Here is a 15,902-nt window from a genome sequence, read left to right on the forward strand (position 1 = left end):
TACATTAAAAAAAAAGTTTTCAGGTATAATACACAAAAGCAAACAAGTTTATCTTAAAAAATATCAAGTATCACATCCATATACTATCCCTAATTATAATTACGTCTTAAAGCAACATTTGTCTTTGTTTACAAATACAGCAGCAGGTGATAAAACCTAACATCTCCAACGGATTGCTTACAGTTTATAATACAAACAAATGTATATGTGGCAAATCACATTTTAGGCAGTTTAACTTAAAATGCATAGACAATTACATACATTAAATTTGTCATTATTAAATCAATGAAAAAATTACAATATCAAGGAAAAAATACAAAACCTTTATAGAGCACACATAAGAAGTCAAGTTTACTTAATGGCAACAAATCGGGATCTGCTGATCAGTGGCAGGCAGTGAAAGTGCCTTTATCCAGGGGAAAACTGAAGAGGCAAAACATCCCGTTACTCTGTGTGCTTGAATAGTTCCGTCAACAAACACTACAGTCTTGAAAAGCATTTTCTTACTTAAAAAAAGAAAAAAGGTATTCCATACTTTGTTCTTTAGATGCCCAAAGGCTAGTCCAAAACTTCCACCAGCAGGAATACTAAAATGTTTATCCAGGGAACTAATACTGGGTGTACTCATCAAATCTGTAATGCCTGCCCCTACCTAGGCTGTAAGCCTCTGAAGGGCATCCTCTTCATCTCTGTATCTCTGGCATCTGACAAAAGCACCTGGATTATGGACATTTAAGTGTCTGCTGAATGAATGCAGTCTTCAGAGGCTTTCTATTGCCAGAAGCTTGCATGGCCATTTCTTTAATACCAATTATTTTATTGGCAATTTTTGTTTTACCTGGCAGAATTCTGAAATTAAAAAGAACAGTGCCTGTCCTCAACACTAAATATTGCTCTATTAAGATAAAATTATAGTCTTCCCTGAAAGCCACCCACCACTTTCTATGCATAGTACAGTGGATCAGTGTGATCCATCTGAATTAAGCCTTATGCTTTTCAAAAACTTGAACACTTGAAGGTCTGTGCTTAGGTTTAATTTCCAAGGTTTATAAACCAGGCATTTTATAAATCTAGCACTATTCAGGGTGAGAAAGGAAGACACTGGCACGAATCTCCTCGAAGTGTAGGCAACTGACTGATTTGCAAGCTAGGCACAGTATTTTAACTCAAACTCTTGAGTAGAGCTATGTTGATGTACACAAAGTTCCAAAAGTTGTACATCTCAGTACAAAAGGTAGCACTAATAACTGTGAGGTAAAAATATCAGGGGCAAAACCGACTTGTCTCCTAGAAAATATTCCAATATCCCACTGTATCGGTGTGACAGACCACCCCCTTTCTTCTCTGCCCCTTTATTATTCTCTGTCCATGGAATTCTCCAGGTAGGAATAATGGAATGGGTAGCCATTCCCTTTTCCAGGGGATCTTCCTGACCCAGGGATCGAATCTGAGTCTCCTGCATTGCAAGCTGAGCAATTACTGTCTGTCCATTACTGTCTGAGCCACCCTTATTATTCTCTACTGAAAATGGTAAGCAATAAAACTAACAAAGGAAGTAGGCCCTTTAGTAATTAAAAAATGCACTTATTCCTGAATAATCAATATATTACTTTACAGAAAACAGGGCTATGCAGTCAGAGCTGTAAACAGCTATCTTCAAAAGCATTAGGCCAAGTCTAGTAAGACAAGCCAAGGCATTGTAAGCACTTCTTTAAGGAGCCTTGATTTTTGAGGACTGTGTGTGTGAGTGAGGACCCAAGGTCTGTATTTGAATTTCTGCCACCTTTAGGCTCAACAATTTGAAAACCTAAGATCATAACTCCAGACATACTATTCCTCAACACATCTCAACTATCTCCATCAAATTTATCTTAAAGTTTCTGCTCTGAAAGTCCAAATGCCAGTATATTTACTGCATACCCCCTTAAGGCCAAACATACTTTCTAACAAGTAGCCTGTTCCACAACCCAATCTCAGCCTAGCATAATTTGTTTTAAAATATTCCCTAGTAAAGACAAAAAACCTTAGATGCTTTCTTCCATTTTGCCCTTGAAACAACTTCTGCTTTTAACTCCACCCTGAACCCCAAAATACCTGCTGGCCCAGAGTACGTTTAAGAATTGAGATGTCCCTCCCCCAAGTAGAGAAATTCTACTTCCTTCAATTTTGATTCATTAAAAAAATTTTCCCAAGTATCAGTTGGAAAACCCTTAAAAAGCCAATTTTAAAATGGCAGTATCGTCTAGGGCACGCTGGGCAGTGTGGGTCGCAGCAGTTAATATAAGGGGTAGTAGTTCCAAATCTTGTATTCATGGCCCTTCAAATCCTTTAGCATAAGATTTTCTCATAATAATAGATTCCACAATTAAGATTCCCAAACTTGCTACCTCTTCTTCTTGTAGTCAAACATTATCCTCTCTAGTGTTAAATATTTTATCTAAAGCCAGAGCTGTCAACTTATCCCAAGGTAGGACAATGAAAATAAGCAAAAGGAGAGAGATCTTTGTTGCCATCTCACTTTTCCTATCATCCTTCCCAAATTAGCTAATATTATGATATTAACTGATAATTTAAGCTATGATACCTTCTAAGGCTACTGCCTTACAAACTGAAGGCTAGAACAGATTTCCAGAGTACTGTAGATAGCTGCCACTTGTCCCTGCAAAGAAGTGAAAGAAAAAGATTGTGCCACTATGAAAAAGCTAACATTCCCCAGTCTGAAAATACCTAAACAAATTAGTTTCAATTCTGAAAGCTTGAATCTATCATTTACTTAAGGGAGGCCTAAATACTGAATGTTACTCTAGAAAGTTGACAATCTTGCTTTCTTAAAAGGAGGTAGCTAACAAACCATTAAACTGGCAGCATTTGGCATTCTTGACATTTTAACTATAAGAGAGATAAAACCACCAAATATTTTCTAAGCAAAAGTAAGAGCTCCTGCATAAATCTCTCATATATTGGTCAAGAAAGTCACAAATACATTTTAGTAACCTAATGGATACATTCAAAATTTCAAAATGCTATTGACAAGTAACATGGTCAGTTCTATCCCAAATCTAAAAATATGATTTAAAGATAAGGTGCCAAAAAGCTATTTTGAAGGTTACAAACAACACTTATTTTTAAGTAACACAGTCACACTACTTTAAACTCAATTGTAGAGATCTATACTTTATGATTATGCTCAGTGTTAGAGCTAGAGAATAATTTTTTGGGTGGCACTCATTCTTCTACCTATTTACCTGTCTTACTGTCAACAAATACAGAACTGAACTGTTAACCATAAGCACTTTACAAACAGATCCAGGAAAACGATGGGAGACACAATGACATAGCTTAACCAGACTCTGAAAGACATTACCATATTTCGATCACACTTCTACAAAGAACAGTCATGTCTGTATGACTGAGGTTCTCTAAACATGACTTCTGTGTTTGTGATAGACCCCTAGAGGGGGCCAGTTTTCAGTATCAGGGAATTATGGGATGTGCCCCTTCTAAAAAATTGAGGGAAAGGGGACTACAGGAAGGGCCCTGTAGAAGAGTGTTTTGTGGGAATGCAAATTACTTATTACTATGAAGTAGTTCCCAGGTCTCCTCCAATTTGAGGTTCCAGACAAACGAGAGAATTATTTCCTCCTTGAGCTCTTCCCAAAGCAATATGGACAGTTCAATCTATTCTAAAACAATACAAAGAGATCACCAATTCTCTAAGAATATAATTTACATTTACACGTCGGCCTGCATTAAAAAGAAACAAGTTTCCACAAAGGGCATATTTTAGCACTGCATGGCCCATCTGGCTAAAAATAAGACTTATCAGTGGAACTAAAAACGAAGGAATAGTTTTCTCTAAAAGCTCAAGGATAAAAATGAACTCAACATCTGACAGTAATCACCAACAGTTTTAAAATGTATATCCAAATTTTAACCTCAGAAGGACCAGGTTTATTTATCCTGTAGAGAGAACAGCTCAAGATGTTGAGAAGCATCATTTGTTTAAATTATGACAATGTGATTGTTTTCAAAGTGTGTTTATTTGGGGGAAAAAGTGATTATATAAGTGTTTAGTTTCATAATTTAAACAAATTGAAAAGTCTGTTTTAAACAAATTGTAGCAAAGAGCTATTCAATATACGTAATTACTTTAACTTTCCATAAAAACCAAATAAAAATCACATTTGAATGATTTCCGTTTACATTTTTATCTGATTGTATCCATCAGATGTACTATACATCCAAGCACAAGAGGCAGACATCTTCTGAGAGGTGCAAGAGTTGTTCTTTCATGAATGCCCTCTAAGAATAGGGAAACAGCAATTTTTATATATGCATTCAAGTGCATATATCTATGTACTTCAAAAAGCAAAGCGTCATCTCTTCATCCATTGTTAACTTAATGGTAAGACTGCAATAGAAAAAAGAAAAAGTAAACTTCTAGATTTTGTACATGGAGTTTATTAACTCCTTGCTGTGACTTAAACTTATTGCTTAATAAATCCAAACAGCAAATCATCACTTATTCTGGCATACACTTTACTAAAATATTTAAAACCATATATATATGGCAAAAAGTTACACTAATGAAAAGTTTCAGGGACACTTTATTAAAATTAACTGGTTGTGATTAATCTGGTTGGAGATCTGATTAGTCCTTTTAAGAATAAACAGATTTTCTTTTCCCCTGTGGAGAATGTGACTTGGCTCAATTCATAGGGGAACATGGTGCTTTTCTACTTGGTCATATGCCCAAGACAGGTCCTCAACTAAGATGTCAACCCTACTCCAGCTTGGCTGACAGTAGAGCACACAGCATTACATATAATTGGCAATGCAGAAGAGTAGGATAATCTTGAGCTCAGTACTGTGAAGGGTCTAACATAACCCTGGCTGAGAAACACGACAGCTGCGTGAACGATGGGCAACGTTACACATTCATGGCTCTGGATTCTCTAAAAATCTACCTCTATATCTAGCCAGACTGCGAGAGATGACTTCCATTGAACTTTGTGCTTTGGTGTGATGCTATCAAAACACTACTGAGAGAAGTTAAAAAAAAAAAAAAAAAAGTCCAATGAAACACATCTCTGAGTTTACCTCAAGAATGCTGTTGAGGATACCACTTACTACATTACAAATCCTTTGAGGGATATCTGAGCAATTTTTGTATTTTTAATACCAGGAATACCTGTGCTTTCATCCTTTTAAATGCTTTATCTAAATTTGTCTGAAGGTTGAAATTTACTTATTTTATATACACACCCCTTAAAAAAAAAAAAAAAAGGTTTAAAAGCTTTCTAATTGTCCATCCAAAACTGGAGACAGTTTTTCAGCTTATGGGACTATTACTGCATGTTAATAACAAATTAAACACTCACATGGGGGCCACCAGGCATCGGTGGAGCACCAGAAGGTCCTGAAGGCACTTGAAAAGGATTATTGGGAGTGGGATACAGTCCTGGTGTGGGATATGATCCTGCAGGGGCAGGATACGGCGCTGGTGGTCCCCAGGCTCCTGGTGGCACAGTGCCCCACGGAACAGGTGGGGCCGCCCCTGGTGCCTGGGGAGGAGGAGGAGCGGGGTATGGCCCTGGAGACGGATATGGCATATTGGGGGTGGGATACTGCCCTCCCATTCCTGGTGCCCAGGGTCCCGAAGACATGGATCCCCATGGACCTAAAGGACCAGCTGCAGTTGGATCTGTGGGTGCACCATATGGTCTTGGAAGCTCAGGAAAGGGCATATTTGGTGTAGGATATGGCCCAGTGGGGCCAGGGCCTGGATAAGGACCCCCAGGTGGGGGACACGAGGGTCCAGAAGGAGGAAAGGGAGCCGGGGGTCCCGGAGGCGGTCCGGTGGGAGGCACGGAGGGGTACATCCCTGTTGGCGTTGGTCCAAAAGGCACGGGGGAGGGTGTTGCACTTGGCGGGAGTCCAGATGGCACGGCAGGTGGAGCACTTGGGTTATTCCAGGGGTTGGAACCTGGCCAGCCTTGAGGAGGTTGGCTGGGTTTTGTATTGCTCACAGCAGAGGTTTTGGCAGGGGAGTTTTCAGGTAGCGCATCTGCCAACTGGAATACAAAACAAGCATGTCTTATTGATCTTATTCAGGGACAGGCAATGCCATACACGATCATCAACTTATGAAGGATGGTAAGCTATAAGGTCAGGAATTCTTCAAAAGCCAAGCTGTTCCGTTTAAAACCACCTCGTTTAATACAAAATTTAGGAGTTTCCTTGAATATCAGCTTTACAATGCAAATTCCTCAGAGAAGCTCAAGTTTTCTAAATACAGCTGATCAACACAGTATGAACTGAATCCTGGCTTTTCTTCAAACAAGTGACATACCTTCTCTGAGCTTTGGTTTCCTCATTTTCAAAACAACAGTTTAGGGTTAACCTGAGGCCTAAATGAGATAACTCACTCAATGCACTTAACACAGTGCCTGGTATACAATTATCAATAAATGTTGGCTATAATTAACACTATCCGGTTAAAAGAAAACAGAAGTAAGCCTTTAAAAAATTATACTTAAAGATTCATCAAGAAATAAATACTACAGAATGCGTTTTCAAATATTATAGCTAAATAAAGACAAATCATCCATCAAAATCACATGCTAAAAAAAAAAAAGAAAAAGAAGAATCACAAAAAGCATTTCTTTTAAATTGGAAGACTTCGGGCCCACAGTTAGGACCATGTCTTTTTTCAAGAGCCAAAAAACTTATGAAGAATAAATGCATCAACTTACCGAAAATTCATCAGACATTTTCCTAAAAACAAAACCAAAACAAAACAAAAAAAGAAGGAATATTTCAAAACCAGTTTATTATATTTTATATTCTTTAAGGAATTATGCATATATTATTTAAATGGAATCTTAATAATTTATAAAATGACTTTCTTCATGTAGGAAAAATCTCCAAAATAGTTCATACACCTTGATAAACTTCATCCCTTTTTACTGGCTATACAGTATATAAAAGTGATCCATAATTTACTTTGTACTCTCAAGTTGGTGGCTGTTTAGGCTGTTGCATTCTGAGTTTTTTAAAATGACGACACTGTGAACATCTCTAAACACCTATCTTTTTGAGTCAATTACGAGGAAAAAGCACTAGAAGTGAAATACACAGTCAACAGGTAAGGTCATCTAAAATCCATCTCAAAAAGGCCATCCCAATTTACACTACCTTTTTAAAGCTCCTCTTCACCACTGGATGTTACTAAATTTATATATCATTTTCAACGACAGGTTAAAGATTGGCATCTTGTTTTAACTTACATATGATTATTAATTAAGTGGAAAGTAGAGCATTATTTAAATTTAATACCCCATTTAGACTTCTTTTTCTGTGAATATGCTTGGACCACTTTCTACTCATGCTATTTCCCAATCTATTCTAAGAAAGCAATCACTTTTTAAGTTTTTGCTTGTTCCTTGATTTCATATAAACAGAATAATACAGTATGTACTTTTTTTGCATTTGATCATTTTACTAATTAGTACTACTAGTACTAGTTTGACTCAGTTGTGTCCGACTCTTTGCGACCCCATGGACTGTAGCCTACCAGGCTCCTCCCTCCATGGGATTCTCCAGGCAAGAGTACTGGAGTGGGTTGCCATTTCCTTCTCCAACTAATTAGTAGTACATCTCTCTCTCTCTCTTTTTTTTGCTTTGTAAGACATTAAGGGTATTAGATGACACACAAAAAATTCATCTATGCTTTCTAATATTCATACAGTTTAACTTGTTTAAAAATCTTGTTTTTCTTTCAAATAATAATTACTGAGTAATCTTACTCCTTGGAAGAAAAGCTATGACCAACCTAGATAGCATATTGAAAAGCAGAGACATTACTTTGCCAACAGAGGTCCGTCTAGTCAAGGCTATGGTTCTTCCCAGTGATCATGTATGGATGTGAGAATTGGACTGTGAAGAAAGGTGAGCACTGAAGAATTGATGCTTTTGAACTGTGGTGTTGGAGAAGACTCTTGAGAGTCCCTTGGACTGCAAGGAGATCCAACCAGTCTATTCTAAAGATCAGCCCTGGGTGTTCTTTGAAAGAAATGATGCTAAAGCTGAAACTCCAGTACTTTGGCCACCTCATGAGAAGAGTTGACTCATTGGTAAAGACTGATGCTGGGAGGAATTGGGGGCAGGAGGAGAAGGGGACGACAGAGGATGAGATGGCTGGATGGCATCACCAACTCGATGGACACGAGTTTGAGTGAACTCTGGGAGATGGTGATGGACAGGGAGGCCTGGCGTGCTGCGATTCATGGGGTCGCAAAGAGTTGGACACGACTGAGCGAATGAACTGAACTGAATCTATCTTTTCTTAACTGACCCAACAAGCTACCTTTAACACATTCTACAGCTGCTATTGATAACAAACACTGAATATCTATCTACCATGCTAAGTGCTTTAGGTGCATAATCTCCCAAATAGATGCAGATTCTATTACCACTCCCAGTTTATAGCTGGAGAAAAGGAAGCTTAGCAAGTTAACTTGTTTCAAGTCACAGAGCTAGTGACAAACACTGAGATTCAAATCCAGGTACAGTCTGATTCCAAAACCATCAGGCCACAGAGCCTCCATCATTTCCCAAAGGTCCTGTGAACACTATTCTACTGATCCACAGTATAACATTCCATCTTATTAGGGCAGCTTTATACTTTTAAACAAATTTTATGACCTACTATTACTATTTCTTCGGGTTTTCCTGACTATTGTCATGCTTCTTTTTTCTAAGTCACTTTGTGAAATAAACAAAAAATCCCAACAGCACAATGATAAAACAATTAATTTTACAGATTTAGGGGACATTTGATATATTTAAAATATAAAAATATTATCATTTGAGAAACAAGGTATATCATCCTGGTACCCATCACTGTCATTTATTATCACTCAATAGTTTTTAAAAATCAAGACTCATATACATTTTTTGTGAGTTAGGTTTCTAAATGGTAAACTTTTTTTCATGGTTGTAAACTGGGTCTTCCATTATGTTTTCTAATTGGTTGGCTGTTCATATATGGGAAAAGCCTTTTAAATTTTAGTGTATTACTTTTGTAAGCAGTGACATTACTGAATTATTTCTGAAAGTCTCTCAGTTGAGTCTCTGGAATCTGCAGATAAAGAATTATGCCATTAACAAAAAATAATTTTACCTTCTCTTTGCAATGTTTATACCCTTTTTCTCTTTTGCATAAGCTAGAATTTAAACAATGAAATGTTAAATAAGATAGTGCGAACACAGTAGTCTTCCCAACTCTCCTGGTAATGCTTATAATGTTTAAATATGATTCTCATTTTTAGTTTTGAGATTTTAAAAAATTACAGTAAGGAAGTTTCTATTTATACCTATTTTTGCTAGATTTGGTCCCTTTTTTTTTTTTTCGCTAACTTAAAAAAAAACCCACTGAATTTCTTCAGATTTTTTGTGCATCTAATGATTTGATCTCACAGTTTTTTTCTCTGCCCCACCAGTACACAATATAGTTATATATATGTTGCTTAATATTGAGCCATTTACAGAGTTTTAGTTCGTGTGGTATAGTTATTATGCGGAATGATAAAATGAACAGGAAGCCTGCAGTCACAACACCTATAAATTCATAAGCTCTTAATTTCATAAGATTCATAATTCATAAGATTCATTAATTCATAATTCAACAGCTCTTAAATTCGTAAGATTAAAAAACACATCATGAATGTAGAGCAAATATATTTATCCATTTGTTTCCATGTTAAGGTTTTATACTAAAAAGTAACATCACACAACAGTAGATTCTTAGGACTAACACTTGAAAGAAAGTTGATCCATGCACAAGTTTCAAGTCTACCTAAGACAAACATTCTTTTCACACAGGGTGAGCCGTTTAGAAACAGAAAGTGGTTCTGTATCAAAGTTCACATTAATTCTGGAGCAAAAAACCTAACTAGGCAACCCCATTCAACTTCACCTGGTCTTACAGTTCAGGTTTTTAGAATTACTCATTTCCTTCTTAGTTTTGAAAAACTATGGTTAATTAATCATAGCATGACATTAAAATCTAACTCTGGCTTTCAAAAGTTTAAATTCAACATCAAATCCTGGAAGATAGAGGAAATAATAAAGCCTTGACGAAAGGGCTTAGAAATAGAGGTCACTTCCTGTTTTACAGCACTGCACTGTAAAGCAACTTGTTCTCCTGCCCAAACAGTATCAGTTGGAAACATTCCAATTTACTATTTGGGGAATACTTTCACCATAAACTCGTTAAAAAAATAGAGCTGGACATCAGTACTCCAATCTAGAGTACAATCCAATAGAGTGGACATCGAGCAGACTTGCAAAAAAAACCCCCAAAACAACCAACAAACCATTGGACTGCCAGGAAATCCCCCCAAACCCTAGATTTTCTCGAGGGAAAAAAAAAAAAAAACCCTCCAAAACATACAGATTATGCTAATTAAGATGAGTCCAATGTGATCTTGAACTACAAAAAAAAAAAGTTTATAATCAAGGAAGACTTTAATGTTTCGTTTTGGAAAAATCTAAAGCTGTCACTTCCAAAAGTTTCCATTAACACTTTATGGCAATACACATCATGTGTAAAATAAATCATTGTATTTTCTGAAGAGCAATTTTAAAACAAGAGTACATAATTTCTTTCAACTAGCACTAGAAACATAAAGCATTTCTGTAACACCTACGGCCTTTAGAATAAAAATAGTAATTCAATCATGGGGGAGTTTTAAAAAGTTGAATTACTGGTGAGTATTGGACAAGGAATATTTCAAAGCGCCATCAAACTGTAGGAGTCAAAAACAGTATGGGACTACACAGTTATGAAACCTGGACACCACATCTTTTGTCTGAATCTTTTGACAAAGACAGTTTTTAGCCAGAGACCATTTTTCTCATCAGCAAAACAGTTACAATTCCTGACTACTTCACAGATAAGTAAAATATCTAAAAATCTACAGTTATAAACAAGATATTTATTAAGAGCCATTAAGCAAAATCAGGATTTTTGCATTGACTTGTTTAGTATGGGGAAAGAATACTGGAAATATATTGTACTGAAAATATAAATTTTGAATGAGCATTTTTATGTGATAGTTTCTAGTATTGGCATTTATTAGCTAACGCTCTGTTTTACATTTGGACAACTCAAGAAATTGGGATCTGCATGTTTTTGAACATTTTAAATTACTTAAAAATATGTAATTAAAAAAATAACTTTTCAACAAGGTCCTGTTACTCCTATTTTCTACACTCATATTTATTGGAACCAAAGTGCCTGGTACTGCGTTGGGCCTTGGGGAAATGAATAGTCTTAGGTGGAATAAACACTTAACAGCAGTTCAGTCTGGTGGAGAACTACCATTTAAACAGTAGGCTACCTAGGGTAAGTGCAGGGCACTATGGGAGCACCCTGAAGAGCTCCTAAAGGTATCAAGGAAAGGATTATCAAGGGAGGAATCCTGAGGAGTCCTGTCTTTGCAGTGCAGGAGAACAAAAAGACCTGGGGTAGGTCCTAGGGAAAGGAGCAGTTTGTGCAAAAGCTGGGGCGGGGACATATAAGCAGATCAGATTGGCTGCAATGTAGAAAGGGGAGGAATATGAAAGCTTCAACCAGAGAGTCTCTAGACCAAAGTTTGACCATCTCAGAGATAGCTCACCTCAATGAACCTGTTACTTCAACTATAATAATGGGTCCTTAAGGTCAGGGCTAAATGGGTCAGGACTAAATGGGACTGGTAAATCAAGTGCCTATAGTAAAAGTGCCTAGAAAACATTAATAAACATATCTTCTCTTCCTCGGTGTACGGGCTATTGCATAGGGCTACAAGCCTGGGGAGGGGGGTCGGAGGGAAGTTCAAGAAGGAGGGGACATATGTATATACCTATGGCTAGTACAGGCTGATGTATGGCAAAATCCAACACAATACTGTAAAGCAATTATCCTTCAACTAAAAAAGCATTAGAAAAATAAAGGCGTGCACACCACAAGTATTTAAAACTAGGTAATGCTGCAGTTCACTGGTGGGCTCTGGACAAGCCAAGCTGTGCCAACCCCAGAGGTGAAAGTTGACAGTAGCATCCACCTCACAGATTTGCTGTGAGACTTACACAATAAATCTCCTGGTCACTGTCTGGCACGCAGCAAAAACTCAACAGGTGTCAGTTTCTACAAATTGCTATGATAGGTTTGTAAATTTTTACCTGCAGTTCTCAATTTAGAAACTTCCAGAAATGAAAGAAGTGTTCCCGTTTGACATAAAACTTACTTGGTGGACTTCCCTGGTGGCTCAGACGGTAAAGCGTCTGTTTACAATGTGGGAGACCTGGGTTCGATCCCTGGGTCGGGAAGATCCCCTGGAGAAGGAAATGGCAACTCACTCCAGCCTGAAAATCCCATGGACAGAGGAGCCTGGCAGGCTACAGTCCATGGGGTCGCAAAGAGTCGGACACGACTGAGCGACTTCACTTTTCATCGCTGCACAAATATTAATGCTGGATTGGGGACGCTGCCCCGACTCCACTGGTGTGATCTCTCGTCTTTGCACCTTATCGTCTTTCTAAAACCTAAAGATAAAATTTTAGGATTTCTGAATTCCAAAACACACTGGTCCCAAGGATTTCAGTTAAAGGGCTATCTCTGGGTCTCCGTTCCTCGTGGAGAGAGGAAAAGGGACATTCCAGTACACATAACTCAAGTTTCTGAAACAAACTAGCTTTGAATAGAAAGTTCAGAGACACTCGTATTGAGAAAAATGTCTATTCCTCCTGCCCGAAGACCACTATTCCCGAACAAAGAGCTTCTGAAAGATTTCTGAAGGGTAACTTCGTCTTTAATGGAGGGTTCGTTTTCAAAACAAACTCACAGCCATCAAGTGTACGAGCGTGTATTTCTTTAGTAGCAACCCTATAAAAATGTTTTTCGTCTTCTGTCAGATGAGTATGCTTCCATGCTTCAACATTACGATCCCCATTTATTAAAAGCGCTACTCTTGGTTTTCAGAAGAAAACGGTCCAAAGCCACCAGGCGCTCCTAAATCCTAAAATAAGGGAGCACTACAGAACTCAACACTTCTCAGTTTGTCATGGATATTCATCTGAGTATCTGCTAGGAACTCCTCTAGAAAATGATGACCAAAAAAAAAAAAAAAGGCAAAACCTCATATTGCGAATAATCTTAAACTAGCACCAAAGACTCCTACAAGAATCTTTCACCTTCCTCTCCCTTTCCTTAGCAATTAATGAGTAGGGGAGGGAGTCGGGGCCAAGGGGCGCTAGGCGGGTAGCCCTTCAGAGCCCAGCGAACAAAAGGAGTCCGGGATTAACCGGAGCGAACCGGCCTCCGAGCGGGTCGCGCCTGCCCGGGAAAGGGTGGGGGAGGGGCCAGGCCCGCTCCCCGCCCCGCCCCCCGAGCCAGGCCTGACGTCACCCGCCGAGAAATCCATCGGTACGACGTCACCCGCCCCCGACGCCTTCTCCTTGGGGGGCTTGCGGGCTGATTGCCCACAGCGGAGAGGAAAACCACGGGGAGAGACTCTTAGCCCCCGGCCCCCGCGAAGAGGCCTCTGAGGCACCTCCGTTACTGTCCCCGCGTCCCGCTTGGGCGGGCTCCCTCGCTCTCCTCCATGACCCCCTAGCGCCGAGGCAGCCTCACCCGGCAAGATTCGAACTCGCAGCAAGATCTAGAAGTGGCGATGGGTCCGCGAGAACTGGGCGCTGAAGAACCGAGCGTAGCCCGACCGACGGCAGCGGAGACGGAGACGGGGGCGGCAGCAGCACCAGCAGCGCGCGGCTCCTCCTGGCGCCGGAACAGGAAGCGCCGTGCTCGGACGCGCTGCCCCCACCCGGCTCCGCCTCCCCACTGGTCGGCGGGGCCCGCCCGCGCGCGCCCTCCTCAGGGCCCCGGTGGAACTGCGGCCAGCCAGTCCACGGCTGCTCGGCTGCTTTTCTCTCGGTGGGCGGGAGGAAAGATCCCTAGTTTCCCGGAGTTCTGAGCGTCTAAAGGAAACGCCAGTGGCGGGTTGCGTTCTGGCAGCTTGGAAGAAATTGTCTCCTGGAAAGGCTTGAAAGCAAGTTCTGGATTCCCTACACTTGCGGCATTTAAGAGTTAGGCCTCGAAGCTGGCTAGGTGTGAATGCCTTCTAACCCGGGGCACAGATCCGTTGGCCAAAATTGTGGAGAGCTAAAGGAAATGGCAACCCACTCCAGTACTCTTGCTTGGAGAATCCCATTGAGGGAGGAGCCTGGTGGGCTACAGTCCATGGGGTCGCAAAAGGTCGGACACGACTGAGTGACTTTTATGTATTCTATGTAAAGCAACACTGCAGAAAAGTGAAGACGTTTGCAAATGGCTTGACAAATTGATATTAACAAAAGGAATGGATATCTTTGCAGGTATTTTCTGATCAATATTTTTTTCTCCCCGTAGTTTAGTTTTGAATAAACCTTTACCTATCTACTCTGACAGACCCCAAAGGGGTCTGACCGCAGCGGTCAGGGAATGTGCTAGCTAACAATGAAGATGTCATAATTACGTGTTGTGCAAAATATACATATATAACACGTACATATGTTTTAGTGTAAAAATTAAAACGAATGCAGTATTATTAGATTTTATTTTCACTTGCTGTTAGTGGATTGGTGGGTGGACGTTTTACTATTAGCTTCTTAAACGAAGACTTATGTGGGTTTATTCCACAGCACACGTAATTCCCATACTGAAAAATGAGCGATAGAGAAACTTCAAACACCTAAGCCTGGGGAAAGTGAAAGAAGAGAGTGAAAAATTTGTCCTAAAGCTCAACGTTCAGAAAACTAAAATCATGGCATCTGGTCCCATCAATTCACGGCAAATAGATGGGGAAACAGTGGCAGACGTTTGTTTTTTTCTTTTTGGCTCCAAAATCACTGTAGATGGTGACTGCAGCCCTGAGATTAAAAGACGCTTACTCCTTGGAAGCAAAGTTATGACCAACCTAGACAGCATATTGGAGAAGGCAATGGCACCCCACTCCTGTACTCTTGCCTGGAAAACCCCTGGCCGGAGGAGCCTGGAAGGCTGCAGTCCATGGGGTCGCTGAGGGTCAGACACAACTGAGCGACTTCAGTTTCACTTTTCACTTTCATGCATTGGAGAAGGAAATGGCAACCCACTCCAGTACTCTTGCCTGGAGAATCCCAGGGACGGGGGAGCCTGGTGAGCGACTTAGCAGCAGCAGACAGCATGTTAAAAAGCAGAGACATTACATTGCCAACAAAGGTCTGTCTAGTCAAGACTATGGTTTTTCCAGTAGTCATATATGGATGTGAGTTGGACTGTAAAGAAAGCTGAGCACAGAATTCATGCTTGTGAACTGTGGTGTTGGAGAAGATTGTTGAGAGTCCCTTGGAGACTCAAGGGCAAGATCAAACCAGTCAATCCTAAAGGAGATCAGTCCTGGGTGTTCACTGGAAGGACTGATGTTGAAGTTGAAATGCTAATAGTTTGGCCATCTGATATGAAGAACTGTTTCATTTGAAAAGATCCTGATGCTAGGAAAGATTGAGGGCAGGAGGAGAAGGGGACAACAGAGGATGGGATGGTTGGATGTCATCACCGACTCAATGGACATGAGTATGGGTAAACTCCAGGAGTTGGTGATGGACAGGGACGCCTGGCGTGCTGCAGTCCACGGGGACACAGAGTCGGACATGACTGAGTGACTGAACTGAACTTCAGCCTGGGGAAGACACGTCTTTGGATAGGGGCAGTGGTCTATGGAAAAGGATACTAGTGTGACTTACTTGATCCTCATAGGAGGCTGCAAATCAGCAGCGCCCTGTGAAGCCATACGAATTCAGAAGGAACCGTAAGTCAGCAAGAGTGCTAAAATAAGTTT

At 40.0% G+C, this 15,902-nt stretch overlaps 1 protein-coding gene across 1 annotated transcript; it reads right to left on the reverse strand.

Moving 5' to 3' along the window:
* Positions 1–13,846, reverse strand: MAPK1IP1L (mitogen-activated protein kinase 1 interacting protein 1 like). The gene is made up of 4 exons (XM_005685883.3): positions 13,679–13,846; positions 6,756–6,777; positions 5,382–6,074; positions 1–4,411 (listed from the first exon to the last, which is right to left on the reverse strand). The coding sequence occupies exons 2-4, from the start codon at positions 6,771–6,773 to the stop codon at positions 4,400–4,402; spliced, it is 723 nt and encodes a 240-aa protein (XP_005685940.2). The 5' UTR covers positions 6,774–6,777; positions 13,679–13,846; the 3' UTR covers positions 1–4,399.

Source organism: Capra hircus, chromosome 10 (assembly GCF_001704415.2).
Source record: "Capra hircus breed San Clemente chromosome 10, ASM170441v1, whole genome shotgun sequence".
Lineage (NCBI taxonomy): Eukaryota > Metazoa > Chordata > Mammalia > Artiodactyla > Bovidae > Capra > Capra hircus.